At 36.1% G+C, this 22,596-nt stretch overlaps 1 protein-coding gene across 1 annotated transcript in view; it reads left to right on the plus strand.

Moving 5' to 3' along the window:
* Positions 1–22,596, plus strand: part of HPS1 (Hermansky-Pudlak syndrome 1 protein) — a 455,504-nt gene that overhangs the window by 171,478 nt on the left and 261,430 nt on the right. The window contains exon 7 of the mRNA XM_090374645.1: positions 8,024–8,189. Within this exon, the coding sequence (XP_090230771.1) occupies positions 8,024–8,189 (166 nt within the window). The remainder of the gene's footprint in view (positions 1–8,023; positions 8,190–22,596) is intronic.

Below are 22,596 nucleotides of genomic sequence, written 5' to 3' on the forward strand. Positions count from 1 at the left end.
TACATGTTCACTTATTACTTTATAAATGGCAGCCAGATCTTTTTTGCCATAAACTAGTTACACTCTTACTTACCTGCTCTTACGTGGGCTTTCTTAACCCCAGCATGTGATCTGTCCCTTCAAGAATGGGGCAAAACTACTCCTTCTCAACAGAAAGTAAAACAGCTTCATAAATCACTAATTGCAAATTATGAATCTTATGCTCATATATACACAGATGGCTGAAATTGATCATCATGTCACTGCTGCCATTGTTCTTCTGTCCTCTGTAATACCCATTCATTTACCTTTAGAGTGCAGCATCTTTTCTGCTGATCTGCATCCAGTACAAATGGCCTTGGAATTCATAAAATTATCTAATAATCCGCTAATAGAGTCATATCCACTTACTCTCTCTCAGTGCCATTCTCACTTTACAGCAACCAAAGAAATGGCACAAACTACCGACTTCCTCATATTCAGAACTTGCTCACTAATCTAACTAACCACACACTTGATATTTTTCTCACAAACAACCCTTCTAAGTCTGGTTGAGTTAAGTGGTACTCTAGGTGCCTCAGATCACAACTTGGTGATGATCTCCTCTCTCGTGGCCATTCCTAACCTTGTGTTGTTTGGCATTACAAGAATGCAAAATGGGATGATATGCGAGATTTGTTTTCTTCTTTTCCTTGGTTGGATTACTGTTTTAAAACTTCTGATGTTAATGTTTGCGCAGATCATGTCAGTGAAATTATTCGTGTATGGATGGAACCCTTTATTCCACATTCTACCTTAAAATCTCATCCTTTATATAAACCTAGGTTTTCCAATAAATGTGCTAAGGTTGTTCAAGAGAAGAATGTTGCATATCATAATTGGCTTGTTTCCAAATATTCAGTTTCGTTTTTTGCCTACACAAAGCTCGCAACAATTGTAAAGCAGTTATTAATCAGTCCAAACTAGATTTCAAACAGGCTAAGAGTAGAAAACTTGCTTCTTGTCAAAATGGTAGCCAAGCATTCTGGTCTCTTGCCAAAGCTATTGGCTGCAAATTTTGCTCCTCTCTCTTCCCACCTCTGTCAAAACCAGATGGTTCTATTGCCACTTCAGCCAAGGATAATGCTGACCTGCTAGCATCCTATTTTTCTTCCAGCTTGTGTATTAATGACCTTGGTAAACCACCTCCCACCATTCACAACACGCTCCATTCAATGCCTCTTGTGGTCTTCCATCAAACGGATGTCAGAAGGATTTTGACGAATCTTGATGTTAAGAAAGCTCTAGGTCCTGATAGTATTTCTCCCCTTGTTCTCAAAACCTGTGCTCCCGAAGTTATTCCTGTTCTGTGTTGCATTTTTTTCACTTTCTTATTCCAAAGGTGTTTATCCTTCTGCCTGGAAATTTTCTCATATCCATCCATTTCCTAAAAAAGTGACAAATCCCTCCCATCCAATTATCTTTCCATTGCAATTACTTCTACTCTTTCTGAAGTAATGGAGAAATCAATTAACCGGCAGCTCTTAAACTATCTAGAAAACTTCCATCAGATTGATGATCGGGAGTATGAATTACGTCAGTGTCAATCCACTTGTGATATTCTGGCCTATGTTGCCCATCTATGGACAATTTCAATGGAAAAGTTTAATGAAACTGAAGCAGTTGCTTTTGACATTTCAAAGGCTTGATCGTATTTGGCATAAAGGTCTTCTAAATAAACTGCCATCTTATGGTTTGCCAACTTTTTTTTTTATAATTGGGTATCCTGTTTTCTCCCTGTATGCTCACTGCAGGTGATGCTAGATGGCTGTCTTCTAACTTCTCCACTAATTCGGGTGTTCCCCAAGGTTCATTTTTTCCCCCCCAATCTTTTCCTCTTCTATATTAATGACCTCCTTCCATTGACTGGAAATCCTATCATTACTTTTGCTGATGATAGCACATTGCATTCCATTTTCCTGTTTGAGAAACCTTGCCCTGCACAAGTTTGAACTTCTCAAACATCAACTATGAATTCTTTAAATGCTGATGATCAGGTAATTCTCCAGTGGGGAAAAGATAACTTAGTTGATTTCAATCCTTCTAACATTCAATTCTGTCTTACATCTTGCAAAAAGGATTCTTCTGCTTCTATGCTTATCTTTGATGCCACACTGATTTCTAGGCAAGTTTATATATCTCTATTGGGATTATCCTGACTTCTAATCTCTCTTGGCATAAACACATTACAAATATTGCTTCCTCTGCATCTAAAAAACTGGGTTTTTTCTTTCGTTCTTGGTGTTATTGCTGAGAGCTGTTCACTTATTCCAAACAGCTGTTCATAAATTGCAAATCTTCCCTACCATGGAATATTGTTTCCCCATTTGGGGCGGTGCCTCCAAACTTCTCTCAGGCTTCTAGATTCTGTTCAAAAGAGGGCAGTTAGGTTAATTAATGACTTATCTCTAACAGTCTCTCCACTCTCTGTCTCATAGACTTTTTGTTTCTTCTGCTTGCCTTTTCTGTAGATACTTCTGTGGGCACCATTCTTCTGAATTGGTTTCTATGATTCACACTCTCTCTTTCAAAGCAGTTCTAACAGTTGCTGCAACATTCTCTTACTGTCCAACTTCAAACTCACAGAATCAACTTTTCTTCTTTCTGAGTTATTCATTCAACTTCAGTTTTCTGGAACAAACTTCCTTCATATGTATTTCCTGAAAATTACAATCTACAGAAATTCAAGTCTTATGTCAATAAATATCTTCTTTCATTTTCTCAGCCTCTTATCCATGCATGGTACTAAGTACTATAGTTCTAATACCTGTTGTTTTTGGGGTGTTTATTTAAAAAAAAAAAAAAAAAAGGAGTTGAAAGTAGTAAAAGTTTGTTGGGTCTCTATCCATATTGGCATACTGGCAGTGAAAGTGTTGATCATGCACCAAATTGTGAAACTGAACAATGTGTGCATGTTTCATGCACACATTGTTCTGATCAGTGTTGTACCCAGAAATTTTGTTTGTTGGGTAAACTGTACATTACTTATTGGTAGCATTTATGAGCATCAGCACAAGGGTGCTTTAAAGCCTGCTCATTGGATTCACCTGCAATGATGATTTCAAATATTGGAAAAAATATCCATACTTCCTTCACCTACGGTTTTTGCAAGTGCTAGAGCTTTGCTTTTTTTATAAAATTCAGAATTTTGCAATTCTGAATTTTATAAAAACTCTTCAAATAAAAGAATATTATGTAAATATTTGGAAGATAAAAAATTTCTTATTGAATAAGTGAATTTTATTCACTTACAACTTATCTAACTCTTTTCTAGATGCTTTATACATATATATATACAGTGGTGGACAAAAAAATAAAAACGGCATCGCCTTAAAAAAAGTAACGTTTGTAGTGAAATGTATAAGATATTGTTTGATTACAGTCATTTTGTTTGTCACAAAGCAAAGGTATTGTGTCAGATAATGCTTCTATTGTATCAGACAGTAATTGCAAGGTATTGCATCTGCTGTTTCTATAAATATGGCATCCTGTTTTGAGGCGGTATTAGCATGGCTCCATATGTTCAGTTGACACCAAGAAAAACAAGTGTAGCTGTTACTCTGTCCCAGGAAGGCCTGTCTACCAGTGCTATCGCTGATAAAATAGGCTGCCACCAGTCAACAGTATCCTGGATGCTGAGATTAAAGCAAAGCATGAAACTGGTGATGTGAAGAGAAGACCTGGATCAGGCTGTAAGAGTGTTACTATGCCTTCCCAAGATCAATATTTGAAATGGCTATGCCTTCGTAATCACCATGCTAGCCATCCTGATCTAAAACTGGACTTGGAGATGGCCTCTGGTGTTGAAACAAGTGCACAAACTATCCCAAGACAGCTTTCGGAATGTGGTCTGCATGCCTATTGGCCCAAGAAGAAGCCTTTATTGACCCAACGAATGAGGAAGAAGTTACTTGCTTAGGCCAAAACTCATGTTTCATGGACAAAAGAGCAATGGGACACAGTCATCTTTTCTGATGTATCAAAATTCAACCTGCATGGCTCGGATGGAAAGCAGTATGTCAGTAGGTGAAAATTGGAGGCATACTATCTTGATTGAATGACACCGACTGTAAAGTTCCCCACTGGTCAAGTGGTCTGGGGATGCATAGCAAGCAAAGGGGTAGGGCGAATTAAGTTTATTAACGAAATGGTGAATGTAGTAACCTACACTGCTATCTTGGAGAGTGCCTGAAACCCGTTATTAGGGATCACCACACAAACGTCCAAAACTGCATTTTTCAACAGGACTCAGCACCTTGCCACACAACAAAATTGGTAAGTTTTATGCTATTTAGATTTAACGATGGATTTGTCTTCTTGTCTCACAAGGCTTAAAACATAATTACACCAATGTTTTCCCACATTTCTCTCTCTCTCTCTCTCTCTCTCTCTCTCTCTCTCTCTCTCTCTCTCAAGTTGCAGTCATACCTCAGAAATGTTGGCATTACAGTGTTGGACTGGCCTGGCAACAGTCCACATTTGAACCCTATTGAAAATTTCTGGTACATAATGTCATCTAAGATTGCTCAGAAGAAACCAACAAGTAAGATTCAGCTGCAGGAGAGCATTGTAAGGGTATAGTACCACGAAATTGGGCAACCGTATATCCAGAAGTTGGTTAACTCTATGCCACATCGTTGCAAGGCTGTAATTGCAGCTCGAGGAGGAACAACAAAATATCAAGGACTTATTTTGCTGATTTACAGTACATAATACTATTATGTTAACTTGTCAGTTCAGTTTGTACACATAAATGCAATAAAATGTATGTTTGGTTATCATGATTGCCATTTGCATGATTTCTCATATTTCCATTAATTATGCATTTTACCCTTTGGGAAGATATTTTTGGAAGTTAGGTATATCAGGTGGAGTCTTTTTATTGGATTTCATTCACAGAGATATATATCCCATCTAACATTTCTGCAACCCCCACAATGACAATGCAACTCAAAACACATTATTTGCAAAATTCACAAGTGATGCAGTTTTTTTGTCTACCAATTCTGTCTTCCTTGATTATAATGAGCATAGAAATGACGAGATCACGGCTGTAATGAGCGAAAGCCACAATGATTTTAATTTACATTTATTCCAAAATAATCACTCACTGTTATAACGAGCATACTACACGGATAATACCGTACAAATTTTGGTAACTATGCAAACTTCTTATTTGCTGGGTAGTCGAAAAAAAACCCACTTCTTGGAATTGGCAAAAATGAAAAGGGCAATTTAGCTTTTATGACCACTGGATTAGTGGCCAGTTTATGACCTTGTCCTTTCGGGGATGGGGGCTATACAATAGTGCATTGCCATTCCTCTTGTTGCATTAGCCTATTTACAGATTATCTTGTATTTACTGAACCATAAATTTATCTTGGGACTTCTAAGAACTCTGTATTCATTTCGGAACTTCTACGAACTTTGTATGCAGGTCACTTTACTGTAATTTTAAAGTAAAATCAGTTAGAAATGAACCCTTCCTTCAGAAACATGTGTACTAACAAAAGAAAGTCTATCGATTTTCCAAAAAATCGAAATTATTCCTGAGTTAAAATGTGGTGCAAAAAATGTTGAAGTGTGTAAAAAGTTTTCTTTGTCCTCTTCAAGAGTATCGACATTGTGGAAGAATAAACATGTTTACATATTGGCACTGGAAAAGAACATAACCAAAAAAAAAAATTTCGAAAGTGCAAAGTTACAAATGTCGATGAAACATTGCTTCAATGGTTCACTACACAAAAAAGTGTCGGATTTTCAATAGGTGGTCCAATCTTGAAGGCTGAAGTGGAAAAATTTGCTAAACAATTTGGATGTGATGATTTTGTAAGTAACAACTTGGCTGGATCATTTATGCAAAAATTAAGGGAGAATCTTGATCTGCAGATCCAATAATGACAAACAAATGGAGTGACAGTGTTTAGGCAGAAATCAAGGAAGATTTCAATGATAAAGACATCTACAATGCCAACGAAACAGGACTTTTTTTATAATTTGACACCTCACAATACATTAATTCAAAGGGGAAAAACGCGTTGGTGGAAAAAAATCAGAGATTCACTTGACAGTGATCATATGCGCAAATATGACAGGAACTGACAAAAAAAAAAACCTGTTTGTTATTGGAAAATTGTTAAAACCTCTGTGTTTCAAAAATGTAAGGAAACTTCCTGTGGATTACACTGCCAACAAGAAAGCTTGGATGACTTCGGATATTTTTTGGCAATACATAAATGATTGGAGTAAGGAGCTATTCAAAAAGAAGAAAAATATTTTATTGTTAATTGATAACTGTCCTGCACATCTCCAGATTCAAAATTTGTCCAACATTAAGCTAGTGTTTCTGTCTCCTAATGCGACATCAGTTTTACAATGAATAGACATAGTGTAATCAAGAGTTTGAAAGGATTTTATAAAATATTTATAGTCCTACATCTAATCAGTCAAAGAGAACATAAACTTAACGAGTCTGTATTGATATTGGATGCTATAAATTTATTGAATGATGCATGGAACAATTCTACTTCGACAACCATATCGAATTGTTTCAAGAAATTGAAATTAAATTTAAATGAAATTTCAATTGTAGATGAAGATGGTGGAAACGAAGAAAACAACTTACCATTATCCGAATGGTTGCTACGTACCAATGTTGTAGGTTTTAATACAGATAACTTCGATGAATTTGTACGAGTTGATGACAACTTGTTAATTAGTGGTCTTCCTACAGAGAGTGACATTATAGATGCTATGCTCAACAAAGATGATAAAGATGATGATATGATGACCAGTGTAGGTGAATCAAAATCAGTGCTGACAAGCTCCCAAGCTCAAGGTGCAATGGACACATTAGTCAGTTTTTTTGAAGGAACTGAGGCAAATAATGAGACTTAATGCATTGAATGTTTTAAAGGGAAACAAATGGGAATTGAGTTTTTTAAGGGGAATCTTTAAAACAAACATCAATTCTACGATTCATAAATAAAGACTAATTAAAATCGTGTTTATTATTAATTAGTATTGTTTTTATTACAGAAATAAATTGTGTTGAATATTAAGTGTATCGTAGTTTATACATTAATACAAATAATATGTAGGTATATACTTATATTATTTTTTTCTCTCTAATATTTCTTTTGTTTTTTGAATCTTATCTTTTTATCAAGTTATTAAGAATTAAAAAAAAATAGGAGGTAGATTTAACTCATCATGAATATAGTGAGTAATGGTTATAATGAGGATATTTTGATTTTTAATTAATTATTTATGTAGAATATCAAATATAAAACAAACAATTTGGAATACATCTTTTATTTTGTATTTGATAGTATATAACAGAGCTATGGTGCTCAATACATTCTACATTGATATCAATATTTGTAGAAGAATAAGAGAAATTTGCCTCAGTATGATACATAGAACACTTCCATATGTGATGCTCTCCAGAAATTAAAATGAATAAAAGATTAATGCAAAATGATTACAGTAAAAAATAAATTGAACACAATTCAAAAATTAACTAAAATTAATCAAAAAATCAATTCAAGTTAAACATAAATTTTGAAAAACGATTTTCCTTCCGGGAAAATTGTTAATTTTTAAAAATTGTTTTTTGAATTTTAGTTAATTTTTGAATTGTGTTCAATTGATTTTTTACTGTAATCATTTTGCATTAATCTTTTATTAGTTTTAATTTCTGGAGAGTATCATATGGAAATGTTCTACGTATTATATTGAGATAAATTTCTTATTCTTTTACAAATATTTATTTTGTATATAATTAGCTATGGCACTGGACTTGAATTAGTGCTGTCAGCATAGTTAATTCATGCAGCCTTTCTGCCACCAGAAAGCAGATTAGTGGTGTTTATTTTGCATCAATTCCTTTAATCAAATACCTTTGCATTATCTGAATGATTGTGACATACAACCATTGAGATCCACCTTCATGAGGCATGTTATCTTTTAGGTACTAAATACATTTTTGTTTGTTTTTTATTAGTCGTAATGCATCTGAATTATCTAAGGCTGATCTTCTACTTTTAATATTGGCTGTGCTCCAGTTACACCCTGCAGTATCTGAAAGCAGAAGATTACGGACAGAGTCTGCAAGTAGTTTGATACTCGAGAAACCAGTGGAACTTGACGAGAGTTCTGACTCAGATGAGGCTAGTATTAATAGTAATTCTCATTTCCTTGTTCTAGGTGGTATTTTGTTTTATTTTCTTTGATCATATATAGTATAAAGATGTCACAAAAAATTAAATTAAAATTCACTGATTTATGCAAATTTGATATATTTGTGATTATATTGAAGAAATTAGAAAAATGTCACCTCTCACAGTGATTCAACTTGGAGAATGTCAAGCACATAGCCATTTATAAATATAATGTCAAATGTAACTCACCCATTGGTCAGGACATTATGTCCTGGTCAAAAAACTGCTATATCATAATTGAAAGGATATCTTATGACTTTCTTTCTGCCTTCTTGTGTTTGTTTAGTAACTCTCTAATGTGCTACAGAGAAGTTAGCTTTTTAATGTTGCACATGTCTTGAAAGTACAGAATGCAGTCACTTGCATGGTGAAGGAGATGCAAATGATTTTTGTTCTTTGTTTGCTTTTATAGCTGGATTTCTTTGAAGTTTTTTATGTAGTACCCGTATTTTTTATTTTTTATTCACAGACTAAAAGATTAACAGCAGCTGCAGACAGAGGCGAAAGTGATTCTTGCACGGCTTCTATTGTAATGAGCAGCAGCCTGGAGCGAGGTGTGCTGGGGACTTCAAGAGCTGCTGGGAGTCATCATTGAACAAGTAAATACATGGGCTGTGTTAGGGTAACTAAGAGTAAGAACAAGTGCATGTTTACTTGCATGTACACTAATGCTAGACGTATAGTAAATAAAATTGAGGAATTTGAAGTGCTGATCAAGACATCAAAGGCAGATATTGTTGGGATATCAGAGACATGGTGTCACACAGATATAAGCAGTGCAAAATTGGAATTTGGGGAGTACAATGTGTACAGAAAGGACAGACAGGGTAGGAAGGGTTATGCTGTTAGTTAAGAAACACAAAATCTAAGGAAGTGCATCCAGTTGACACGGGTGGACAGTGCAATGTTGTCAGTTTGGTGTGACATAAACACTGGGAAAGGGAAAATGAGAGTAGGAGTATGTTATAGGCCTAATGACTCTGATGAGTACAATGAACAGTTGTGCAGAAAAATAGAATGGGCCAGTAAATCAGAATGCCTTGAAATGGGGGAATTTAACTTTCCAGATATTGACTGGAACTTGCGTATTGGTCATTCGCACTCTAGAAGACTTTTGTAGATTTATTGGATGATCGATTTCTATAGCAACATGTTTGAGGGGCAAACAGAGGGAATAATAACCTTGATCTGATTATCAGCAGTGATTATTCATTCAATAAGAATTTGCAGATAAAGGAACCGCTAGGTAACCTTGATCAGTGTACTGATGTGGGATTTTCTTAAAGATGTAACTACCATCAAGAGGGAAGGGTTTTTGTTTTTGTAAAGGTGACTACAGTGGTCTCAAAGAGTTTTTAAATTCTATTCAGTGGGATCAAATGATGATGTTATCAATGGTGAATTCTAAATGGGACTTAATGGGCCTTCAGGGACTTAATCCTGGGGGCTACTAGGCTTTTCATACCAACTAAGAAATACTGTTCAAGGTTCAGGCCTAAATGGATGTCAGATGAATTAATGAGGCTCATGGTAGAGAAGAAAAATGGATGGGATGCATATAAACTAACAGGTGACACGGAAGCCTATGATAAATATGACAGAGAAGCCTATGATAAATATGACAGAGAAGCCTACTGCAGATATAAGCTAGTCTGTAATCAACTCACAAAGGAGGTTAGGCAGGTGAAACCAGATTATGAGAAATCCTTGGCAAAGGACGCAAAGAAAAATGACAAAGAGTGCTTTACTTATGTAAACTCTAGAAGGAAGGGGATGAATCAGATTGGTCCACTTAACATAAATGGTTTGACTATTGATCCTGCTCAAGTAAATACACTGAATGAGCATTTTGCATCTACATTCACACATGAGGAGTTATTCAAGGAAGGGAATGCCAGAAGCTTATCAAACTCTAACAGGGAGCTAAGTGATTTTGCAATAACTGAGAGCAAAGTGGAGGAGAAATTGTTGAAGTTAAACATAAAAAAGGCACCTGGGGCAGATGAAATCTATCCAGTTGAATGATATATAGGAATTTTGCTAGCACAGACAAGGAGGTGATTATCCCTTTGTATAAGGCAATAGTCAGGCCACACCTTGAGTACTCTATACAGGTCTGGAGGCCTCATTTTAGGAAGGATGTAGAGTTGCTAGAATGAGTATAGAGTAGGACAACAAGTTTGGTGAGAGGAACAAAGGGGGTGCATTTACAAAGAAAAGTTTAAAGTCTGCAAGTTGCAGCATCTGGAGACTAGGCACCTGCGAGGTGTATAAGGCCTTGAATTTGTTTGAGCAGGATCAATGCTGATGGGATACTTCTGCTTGCTTCTAAAACATTTATTCTAAAACTGGAAAGACAGTTTTAGAATAGATGTGTGGAAGTGTGCCAGCGGGTAGTTGATTGCTGGAACTAACTTTCATCTGTTGTTGTGGAAGTTGATTGCTTAAATAAATTTAAGGCTGAACTTCTCAAACATTTGTAGTGACTGGATGGGTGAAATGGGAAGTGGTTTTTTTGGCTGTTGCTGAGCTTGCTTTCTTGCATCATATGTCTCAACTAATGCTAATTTGCCATCTGCTGTTTGATCAATACCTCACAATGAGGACCATTACCTCAGCCACATGAAGGATGGACTTTGAAAGAATTTATCAAAAAATCAGGCCATGTTCTAATGGGCAGACACTTATTAAAAAAAAAAAAATGCAACTTAGTTTTGGAAGCATTTACCCACATATGGTCCTGGTCTCACGTGCTGTTCATGTAAAAGAATGCTATGAAAATATATGCCGATGGTTTAAAAGAAAAGAAAAAAGTACTGAATATGATAAATATGCATGATGATCAGAAAGTGATAGCACTCTTGAGATACAGCGAGTTTATATGAAAAATTTTTGCTTTTAAATACTATGATGATCAGGTATGTGACAGGAATTGCATAGTTCAAGAATGGCTGTGTTATACAGAGCTTAAGATTAGAAAAACATGTTGCATCCAGCCTCTCAAAGAGAGAAAATTTGTTCTTTGCCTCCTCTCCACGTTACACTGAACCCAGTGAAGAATTCAGTCATGAATAAGGATGATAGATTTCTGTATTTAAAGAATAAATATGCAATAATAAATGAAGCAAAATCAAAGAGGACATTTTCATTAGCCACAACCTTAGAAACTTTTCGAAAACAGTGCATTTGAAGTTACATGAAACCCAAATGATAAAGGCAATTTCCTTGGCACTGTTAGAGCAGAAAATTATATTACTATATAATTAAAGAAAAATTGGATATATCGACTGCAATATGTCTTTAGAGATACATTAGAGTGGGTCAGAAGCAATAGTGAGCTATAGTGGCTCGCATGGGCTCACGAGAGCACATTGTTGAAATGATCATTTATTTATTTTGCAAATGAAATCCTGAATTCAATTATTGAGTGTCCAAAGCTGAAACTACAGTGGGGCGAACGGATTACGAGAGACAGCTTTGTATGTGTTGTTCTCACCTCTGGCCTTTATGTAATTAGATGGCACGAATTAAGGGTGAAAGGGATTGCCGTTCCACAATGTTAGTGGTGTCCGTAAACCTATGGAGCCACATTCCGAGAAGTCGTGCTGGTTAATATGCTTTCCATATCCAGTCAGAGGATTAAGAAGATTCCCGACACAGATAATAGCCTCTGGTAAACTTGTGTTGTGGTTCCCCTTTACTCCGACAAGAAGTCATATGTTTTTCGGAGAAGTGAGTGATCCACCTATTTCAGTAAATTTCTCCTGTCTATGTTTACATGGTCACAGTAGCTAACTGTGTCGAGGCTTTCACTGTGAAGAAAATGTTCCAAAATATAATAGCACACAGGTAGGGCTGGATTTACGTATAAGCTAAACAAGCTACAACTTAGAGCCTTGCTCCATCTTAAAAATCCTTTTTTAATATTGTCACAGGTGAACTCAAACATATTATAGATAATGACCAGGCTGACTTGAGATGTCATACTGGTCACGAAAAATGCGTCACAATCTCTAATTGCACTATTAGTGAATGCTCAGTGTGAACATGGGAAATGCCTCTGGCTGAAGCCGTGGATGACGTCACTTCCATGACAGATCAGATTTACTTGGCAGGCATCCCCAAGGATGTTGCAAAACTCACAGTTTTGCAACATCCTTGCACATCAAAAAGTTGGCAAAACGTGAGCCCGTTGTTAAAATATTCACAGCTCACCACTGGTCAGAAGTATAGAGTACCAAGTGCAATTTTTCTCCAAGTCAGGTTACAAGTGTACTAAGTCCCCTCAAGCCAATAATTATTCAGTGAAAATGTGGAACAAGTTCTTATTTCTTTAGCTGACCTTAGAGAACAGTAGTTCCTTATAATGCTGAAGAACATCTGATAAATGTTCATTGTTACAGTGGGCCAAGTCCATCTTACATGAGATTCAGCAGGAAAGTGATCCAAGTCCCCCTTGTTTAGAACCATGCAGTTACCTCTCCATAACATTTGAATTGTAGCAGATCCTGGAATTAGGGCACAAATACAAACTGAAAAACAGCTTCATCTTTCTGAAGCTGATAATATCAGAACTGACCTGACCTTCAGTTAAGGGGCTGACGAGGTTTCTGACAATTATTATGCTTGCACTTTTGATTTACAAAAAAACTTGCATTTCCAAAGCTAACCACATCCATCACTTATTACAAGCGAAATTTGTACATGTACAATTGTGGTGTCCACCCAATTAAATGTGGACCTTCTGTATTGTATGCATGGAATGAGACAGAAGGTGGAAGAGGGTCTCAAGAAATCTCAGCTGTTATTACAAAGCATTTAAAAGATAATGCCGGCCATTGCACCAACATTACTTTCTATTGTGATGCTTGCAGGGAGCAAAACTACAATATAAAGGTTGCACTTAATTTACTGAAGTTGTGCAATGACCCTTCTATGATCGTCAATAGAATTGACATAGTATTCGTGGTTTCTGGTCACTCCTACCTACCAAATGACACCGATTTTGAAGTTATAGAAGAGTTTAGTAAGAAACATTTATTGATAGAAACAACATCAGAACTGACCTCAGCTACGGCCCTTACAACTGGATTAATATAATAAAAAACTCAAAGAAAAACGACCCACCATTTAAAGTAGTTGAACAAGATTTTTTGTCCTTAGACTTGATTTTTGTCATTAGAGTCTCTAGAAAAGGCCATAATCAACAGAAAAGAAAACATTAGCAAGGAGCCTATCAACTGGCTTAACTTTCAACAGCTACAGTTTAAAAAGAGGGCATCCCTTCTCAATATTTTACAAAAACTAATCAAGTGATTTAATGCCATTTGAAGAAATTGACGTACAGAAGAAGGAGAAAATTGGTAGACCTCTGTATTCATTGGTCAGGTTAGCCAATTGGCCCACAACAAGTGCAAAGAAAGCAGATGTGATTCATTATTGGCTTATATTCCTCCTTGTTACCATAGTTTCTACAAAGAATTGTCGATGAAAAGGAACACTGGATCTTCTGAAGTGCCTGAAGTAGAGGATCAAATTATGCATGAATATATGTATTAGTCAATCAATGTACCCACTTTTATCTTAGTTTTTTTTGCATACAAAAAAAAAAAAAAAAAAATTTAAATTAAAATTTTTTTTTGAAATTTACTGAAATTAACATCAAACATTTTAAAATTTCAGTAATACATTATTTGTATTACTGAAAAATTTCAGTAATACATTATTTGTTAAAATAAAACAGCATTGGTAAAGAAAAGAAAAGAAAAAGTAATATTACTCATTCACGCAATCACAAATAATAAAAATAGTTGGTAATAATGAAAAAAAGCTGTGAGTTAGGGTTGAATTTGAAAGTGTCTGCAATTCTGCCCAGACACGATAGGAGGAAGTATTTGATGAGAGCCTTGTCAATCAGTTCAGCCCTGGAGAGACTGTGCAAGGCTTGAGTGGTAAATTTTTTCTCCACCTGGTCTGTGCTTGTCAACAGGAGAGACTGTCTCTACAGGGAGGGGATACACTTAAATAGAAAGGGTGCAAGAATATTTGCTGATGCTATCGAGGCAGAGTTAGGTGTGTTGGAAAACTGCTAGCTTGGGGAGATACATGGACTAATAGATTAACAGTAGCTGCTGGCAGAGGGGAAAGTGATTCTTGCACTGCTTCTATTGAAATGAGCAGTAGCCTGGAAAACAAGGTGCAGGGGATTCCAGAGACTGCTAGGAGTCTTTGCAGAACAAGTAAATATATGGGCTGTGTTAGGGTAGCTAAGAATAGAAACAGGTGCATATATACTTGTGTGTACATCAATGCTAGGAGTTTGGTAAATAAATTTGATGAATTTGCGGTGTTGGTCAAAACTTCAAAGGCAGATATTGTTGGGATAACAGAGACGTGGAGTCACACAGATATAAGAAATGCAGAAATGGAATTTGGGGAGTACAATGTGTACAGGAAGGATAGACAGGACAGGATAGGAAAGGAGGAGGGTTTATGCTATTGGTTAAGAAACTCACAAAATCCAAGGAAGTGCAGCCAGTCGCTGGACAGTGCAGTGTCGAGTCAGTTTGGTGTGACCTAAGCACTGGGAAAGCAGAATTGAGAGGGAGTGTGTTGTAGGCCTAATGACTGATGAGTATAATAAACAACTGTACACAGAAATAGAGTGGGCCAGTAAATCAGAGTGTCTTATAATGGGGGATTTTAATTTTCCAGATATTGACTGGAATTTGTGGGTTGGTCACACGCACTAGCAAGTCTTTTGCGGATTTATTGGATGATTGTTTTTTACACCAGCATGTTCGGGAGGCAACTAGAGGGAGTAATACTCTCGATCTGATTATCAGTAGTGATTCTTCATGCATTAGAATCTGCAGATACACAGAATCTGTGATTACTGCCACTAGGTGGCAGTAATCACAGTGTGCTGAAGTGGGATTTACTCAGAGAGGTAACTACCATCAGGGGTAAAGGGAAGAGTTTTTGCTTTTGTAAAGGTGACTATGGTGGTCTGAAACAGTATTTAAATTCTATACGGTGGGACCAACTGATGATGTTACCAACAGCAAATTCAAAATGGGAAGCATTCAAAGAATTAATCTTGGAAGCTACTAGGCTTTTCATTCCAACTAAGAAATATTGTTCAAGATTTAGGCCTAAATGGATATCAGATGAATTAATTAGAGTCCCAAAGGAGGTTAGGCAGGCAAAGGCAGGTTTTGAGAAATCTTTGGCAAAGAATGCAAAGAAAAACAGCAAAGAGTTATTTACTTATGTAAGCTCTAGAAGTAAAGAGATGAATCAGATTGGTCCTCTTGATATCGATGGTTCAACTGTTCATAATCCTGCTGAGGTAGCTAACAAACTAGTTGAATATTTGGCATCTACATTCACATGAGGAGTTATTCAGGGAGGGGAATGCCAGAGGTGTATTAAACTCTGGCAGTAAGCTAGATAATCTTGTAATAACAGAAGAAAGCGGAGGAGAAATTGTTGAAGATAAACATAAGAAAAGCACCTGGGGTGGATGTTATCTATCTAGTTATGTTAAAGGAGGCAGCAAAGGAAGTAAGCAAACCCTTAGCCATAATCATGAGAGCTTCCTTGAACTCAGGGGAGGTACCCATGGACTGGAAATGTGCAAATGTGATCCCAATTCACAAAGGAGGATCAAAGGGCAACACAAGTAATTATGGACCTGTTAATTTAACTTCTGTTCCAGGGAAATTAATGGAGGCACTGGTTAAAGAAGCACTGCACGATAATCTAGACAAGACTTCAGTTATAGCTCGAACACAGTATGGATTTGTTAAGGGGAAAGTCTTGTCTGACGAATTTGATTGGATACTATGATGCGGTCACAAAGCAATTGGATGCAGGGAATAACTTTGATATTATATACTTGGATCTTAGAAAGGCTTTTGATACCATTGCACATGGAAGACTGCTGCACAAATTGGAGCAGTGTGGCATTGGAAGCAAATTGCTGCTATGGATAAAGGGATGGTTGAGTGGGAGAAGACCCGTGGTGGTAATTAATGGACACTGCTCTTCATGGACTGATGTTATTAGTGGAGTACCCCAGTGTTCGGTGTTGGGTCCATTGTTGTTTTCTGTATTTACTAATGATATTGATGATGGTATATCAGACTTAATGTCTAAGTTTGCAGATGATAGAAAGGTCAGCAGATTTGTTAATGACACTAATGACTGTAGGCTGCCGCAACAGGATCTAGAAAAGTTGGGCAGATGGGCTGAAAGGTGGCAAATGAAGTTTAAATTGGGAAATGTAAAGTACTACATATGGGAAGCAGTAACCCCTGAGTAATGTATCAACTCTGTGTTACTACACTTACGGTGGTAGAGAATGAAAAGGACCTGGAGGTAATTGTGCAGGCAGATATGAAGCTTTTTGAGCAGTGCAGTGGTCTGCAAGAGTAGCTCATGGTGTCTTGTCAATGATATACAGGAATTTTTCTAGCAGGGATAAGGAGGTGATTAACTCCTTGTATAAGGCAGTGGTCAGGCCACACCTTGAGTACTGTATACAGATCTGGAGGCCCCATTTTAAGAAGGATGTAGAGCTGTTGGAACGAGTACAGAGAAGGGCAACAAGATTAGTGAATGGAACAAAGGCTTGCTTATGAAGAAAGGCTTAAGTTTTGCAAATTACAGTGTCTGGCGACTGGGCACTTTTAAGTTGATCTGATTGAGGTGTATAAAGCTTTGAATGGTTTGAGCATGCTCAATGCTGATGGGATTCTTCCTCTTGCTCAGAATAATTGCCTGAGAGGGTATGAATTCAAATTGAAGAAAGACAGTTGGAGGATAGATGTGTGGAAGTTTGCCTTTAGCCAGCGTGTAGTTGATTGCTGGAACAAACTTCCATCTGTCATTGTAGAAGTTGATAGCTTAAATAGATTGAAGGCAGAACTAGACAAACATTTGGAGCAAGTGGATGGGTGTAATTAGATTTTTTTTTGGCTGAGCTATATAAGCTTGCTTTCTTGCATCATGTGCCTATGCTAATAGTATTTTGTATTCTATGGAAGTGGGAAAAAAATTCGAGTTAAATATGAAAAATGAACCAAGTCCGTTTTTTTTTTTTTTTTTATTTAAACAAATTTTAAGGATAGACATTTCAGATTCCTAGGAAATTCAAAGACCCGAGATAATAACTATTTTCAAACAAATATTAACATAATTTATTTAAATTTATCGAACAATGAATTTTTTATTTGCTCATGCGCAATAGTTGCATTTTTTTCAATACTATTTGAAAATGACTTTGTTCACTATACTTCTCACCCACTCATTTCTAGTATTTGCATTTAAATATTTTTCTATTAGATCTGGGTGTTAGTGATGAACATTGTAGAAGTTTTCATTAAAAGGTAGCTATTATGGAAGGTGGAAACTGTATGCTGACTGACCATTGTTGGATGTTGACCAGAGAAGCTCCAGATTTTAAAAGTTTAAATTTGACAAAATATTTTGTATTTAATTTGGTACATTATTACAAATTACAGAGGGGGGGAATTAGTGGAGGCATGTGCGTCAAGAAAGCAAGTTTATACAGTATCAGTGGAAAAAAAAACATTCCTATTTCATTGCTCTCATTCATTAACTCCGAAAGTCTGTCCACTTCTTCCTTGAATTATTTAAGTTCTCAACTTCCACAATCATAGGTGAAAGTTACTTTTAGCAATCAACCACCTGGTGGCTAAAAGCAAATTTCTGCTCATCTATTGTGCAACTGTGTTTCTTCAATTTGAATTTGTCCCTTCAAGTGCATAATCTGAGGAAGAATCCCATCAGCTGAAACCATTCAAGACCTTATACACCTCAATCAGATTACCTCGCAGGTGCCTAGGCTCCAGCTGATGCAGTTTGCTGAAATTAAGCTTTTCTTGGTAAGGGTACCCCGTTGTTCCCGTCACTAACCTCGTTGCCCTTCTCTGTACTTGTTCCAGCAGCTCTACATCCTTCCTAAAATTAGGGCTCCAAACCTGTATGCAGCACTCAAGATGTGGCCTGACCATTGCCGTATACAAGGGAACATGGCCGAATTTCCCATTAGGCACTGTGCCTAGGGCTTATAACAGTTTCAGGGCCTATGAAGGGAGGAAAAAAAAAAGTTAAAAAAATAGGGAGGAAAAGGTTTTCAGACTTCAGAATAATGCAACTATAAAACTTCAACATTATACTTGAAATTAAAAGGAACAAAATCTAATATCTTCAATATCTAGATTACTTGTAACGTTTCTTAAGATTACAAAAGTTTCTTGCATCGGCTTCTCATTGTAGCAAAATCTTTAATAACATCCTCAAAGTCCATATAACGGGTAATATTGTTCTTGATACATAGGAGTTCCAACGACGATAAGCGATCTTGGCTCATAGTTGAGCGTACACAGTTCTTGATCTGCTTAAATTTTGAAAATGAGCGCTCTCATTCAGCATTTGATCCAATTATGGATAGATAAATTCTTAAAGCTATGTGTTCATTTGGGAACATAGTAATCAGTTTATCTTTTATTTGTGCCTTTATTAATTCTGCCACAGACGTTTTGTCCTTGTATAGTTGTAGAAACAATAGGAATTCATCAGCGAAGTCTACTTCTAAGTCGAATGAGTAGATGTTGATTAATGCTGTGGATTCAGATTGAATTTCTTCTTTTGACATAGATTTATCTATAAGAAAGCTGAAGGTATCATGCAATGTACTGTATGCAGCATGTTGTTTTATCATTTCTGTGACTAATACATCTATAATACGATAAAAAAACGTGAATTCGAAATGTATCTTTTGCACTTAGTTCTGCCAGTATCAGTTCCTCTGGCGTTTCATCAAAAGATTTCTTACTTTTTCCACTTTCGATATTGAAGATTTCCATCTTCGTATTGTCTGTAATCAGAATTTTTATACAATTCTTTTGCCATTTTTTCAAAATCATCAAATTTTTCTTCGTCTCGAACATCAATCAAATAATCCAGAAGAGCATCATATAATTTCACAATTACGCATACCTCAATTCTAGGTTCTTGAATTGCTTTATTCATTCTATCTATGTTTTTAGAAGATCTTTCTAAATGACAGTCATTAATGCTATTTCTAACCTGTTCAGTTTATTTATCAGAACTTTTGTTTCATGAACCATTGTCGGTTTTTGTTCTTCGCATTCTGAAATATCAACAAGTGCTGTGCAAATTTTATTGTAATGTTTTTTGGTAATTATGTCATACACAGGTTCTGATTCATCCTTATTTGCAATTACATCAGTTGTCGATGTCAACACTACAGAGTATACCTGAACTGATTCTAATTCTATATCAACTTGACCTTTATTTGTTTCTTCGTCGGTAGGTCTAGAGGTAGGCCTATGAATGCCATCACTGAAATCTTCAGATTGAGAAAGAGTAGGCCACTTAGAAGTTATAGTATGTCTTAAAGTACTGTTTTATTGGACTAAATTCAAAAAAATAGCAAGGCCTTAATTTAGAGTACGCTTATTGCAGGAGTGGTTTGGAATTTATATATTTCAACATTGAATTTTTCATTTTACCCAAAGCATTTTCTTTTTTCATAACCAGATTCGTATTTAGTATATATTCATCAGACATTTTAAATCATGTCAAACACAATTATTCTAGGATCAGAATATGAAAAATTGAAAATCAGCTCACTAGTCTTCTATTAAAATTTACACTATTTTTTTAAAACATCACACCACAAACTTAACCCAGTGTGTTAATACAGTATAATTTATTTGTAAAATAATAAGATAAGTTTACCTCAATATAATATGTAGAGCACTTCCATATGATACTCTCCAGCAATCTGGAGAGTATCATACGGAATCTTCAGATTGCTGGAGAGTATCATATGGAAGTGATACTCTCCAATTTGTAAAATATTATTTTACAAATATTGATATCAATGTAGAACGTATTGAGCATTACAGCTCTGGTTCATACTATCAAATTAGTATAATTTATTATAAGAAATATTTTACCTTTTCTCTTTTCCCACTTTACAGAATAAAAGTGCCTAGGGCCTACAAACATTAAAATCTGGCCATGCAAGAGAATAATCACCTCCTTATCCCTGCTAGCAAATTTCCTGTATATCATTGACAAGACCCCATGAGCTGCTCTGGCAGCCTGTCTGCACTGCTTTGAAAACTTCATATATGATTGCACAATTATCCCTACTTCTTTTTTATTCTCCACTATGCTGATTGTAGTACTGCACAGTTGTTACATTAGTCTAGGGTTACTGCTACCCATATGCAGTACTTTGCATTTGTCAGTGTTAAACTTTTTCAGCTGCTACCTCTCAGCCCATCTGTCCAACTTTCCTAGATCCTGTTGCAGTAGAGTACTGTCATTAACATCCCTGCCACCCTTCGTTTCGTCTGAAATCATTAAGCCGGATATACTTTCATTAATATCATTGATCAACACAGAAAACAACAAAGGGGCCAACACAGAACCCTGGGGGTCCTCCACTAATAACTTTGGTCCATGAAGAGCAGTGTCCATTGATTGGAATGAGTACAGGGAAGGGCAACAAGATTAGTGAATGGAACAAAGGATTGCTCTTATGAAGAAAGGTTTAAGTTTTGCAAATTACAGTGTCTTGGAGACTAGGCACCTGTGAAGTGATCTGATTGAGGTGTATAAAGCCTTGAATGGTTTGAGCATGCTCAGTGCTGATGGGATTCTTCCTCTTGCTCAGATTAATCACCTGAGAGGGCATAAATTCAAATTTAGGAAAGACAGTTGGAGGATAGATGTGGGGAAGTTTGCCTTTAGCCAGTGGATAGTTGGTTGGTGGAACAGACTTCCATCCTTTGTTGTGGAAGTTGATAGCCTAAATAAATTTAAGGCTGAGCTGGACAGATATTTGGAACGAATGGAGGGGTGAAATGGGAGCATTTTTTTTTTTTTGCCTTATGCTGCGTAAGCTTGATTTCTTGCATCATATGCCTCTACTATAAATTCAAATTTATTTGAATTTACCACTCTGTCTTTTACCACGCTAATTACCACTCTGTCTTTTCCGACTCAACAATCCCTTTATCCATAGTGGCAATGTGCCCTTAATGCCATGCTGCTCCAGTTTGTAGAACAGTCTTCCATGTGCAACAGTATCAAAAGTTTTCTGGAAATCCAAGTACACGATATAAAAATTATTATTTTTGCATCCAGTTCCTTTGTGACCATATCGTAGTATCCAATGAAATTGGTCAAACAATACCTCCCCTTAACAAACCCATTCAGTGTCTGAGCTATAATTGCAGTCTTGTCTTGATGATCCTGCAATGCTTCTTTAACAAGTGACTCCGTTATTTTCCCTGTAACAGAAGTTAAACTAATAGGTCTGTAATTATCAAGTCACCCTTTGATCTCCCTTTGTGAATTGGGGATACATTTTCACATGTCCTTTGACACCTCCTTTAATATAACTAGACTTTAATATATCCCATCCACCCTAGATGCTTTTCTTATTTTCAATTTTAACAATATCTCTTCCACTTTGCTCTCAGTTATTACAAAATCATTTAGTTACCTGTTAGAGTTTGATAAACGTCTGGCCTCCACGTCCCTACGGAATTCCTCATGCATGAATGTGGATGCATGAGGAATTATGTAGGATCATGAAGCATGATGTAGGATCATCAACAGTCGAACCATCGATTTCAAGTGAACCAATCTGATTCATCCCCTTCCTTTTAGAGTTTATATAAGTAAAAAAGTCTTTGCTGTTTTGTTTGCATCCTTTGCTAAAGGTTTCTTTTAATCTGCCTTTGCTTGCCAAGCTGAATAAGTATTTTTCATGCTGTTGTTCAATGTTATTTATATATAATAAAAAAAAAAAAAAAAAAAAAGTACTGATCAAAATTCATAACGTTTCTCTAAAGTAAAAGCAGTGAATTTTGATACGTTTATTGTTTCAAAGTAATTGAGGGGAGGAGTATGAGGTAATAAATATAGCTACCAAGGTACCAATTTGGAACTTTTCCATCTCGCTGTCATAATATAGTTAGTGAGAAAGGGTTTCTCCATCTTTTTCTAAAAACACAGGTTTTCTTCATTTTTTTTTATTTTCCCTGAAAATAAAACTAAATTAACATTGGAATTATTTTAAAAAAATTCCAAACTTTTGCTTATTTTCATTAACAAATTGGATGTCAGATGTTCTGTATTAGTTCACATTGCAAAGTAGGAATACTGGATAGTAGCAGTATTCTCTGTTCAGTCATGTTATGACATGTGTGCAGTGAAGGTAGTTAACATTGTTTCAGTAAGACGTCAGAGAAATATGGCAAAATTCAGAAAACATATCCAAAAT

The sequence above is a fragment of the Mastigoproctus giganteus genome, chromosome 5, assembly GCF_048544385.1.
Source record: "Mastigoproctus giganteus isolate SK-2022 chromosome 5, ASM4854438v1, whole genome shotgun sequence".
Classification (NCBI taxonomy): Eukaryota; Metazoa; Arthropoda; class Arachnida; order Uropygi; family Thelyphonidae; genus Mastigoproctus; species Mastigoproctus giganteus.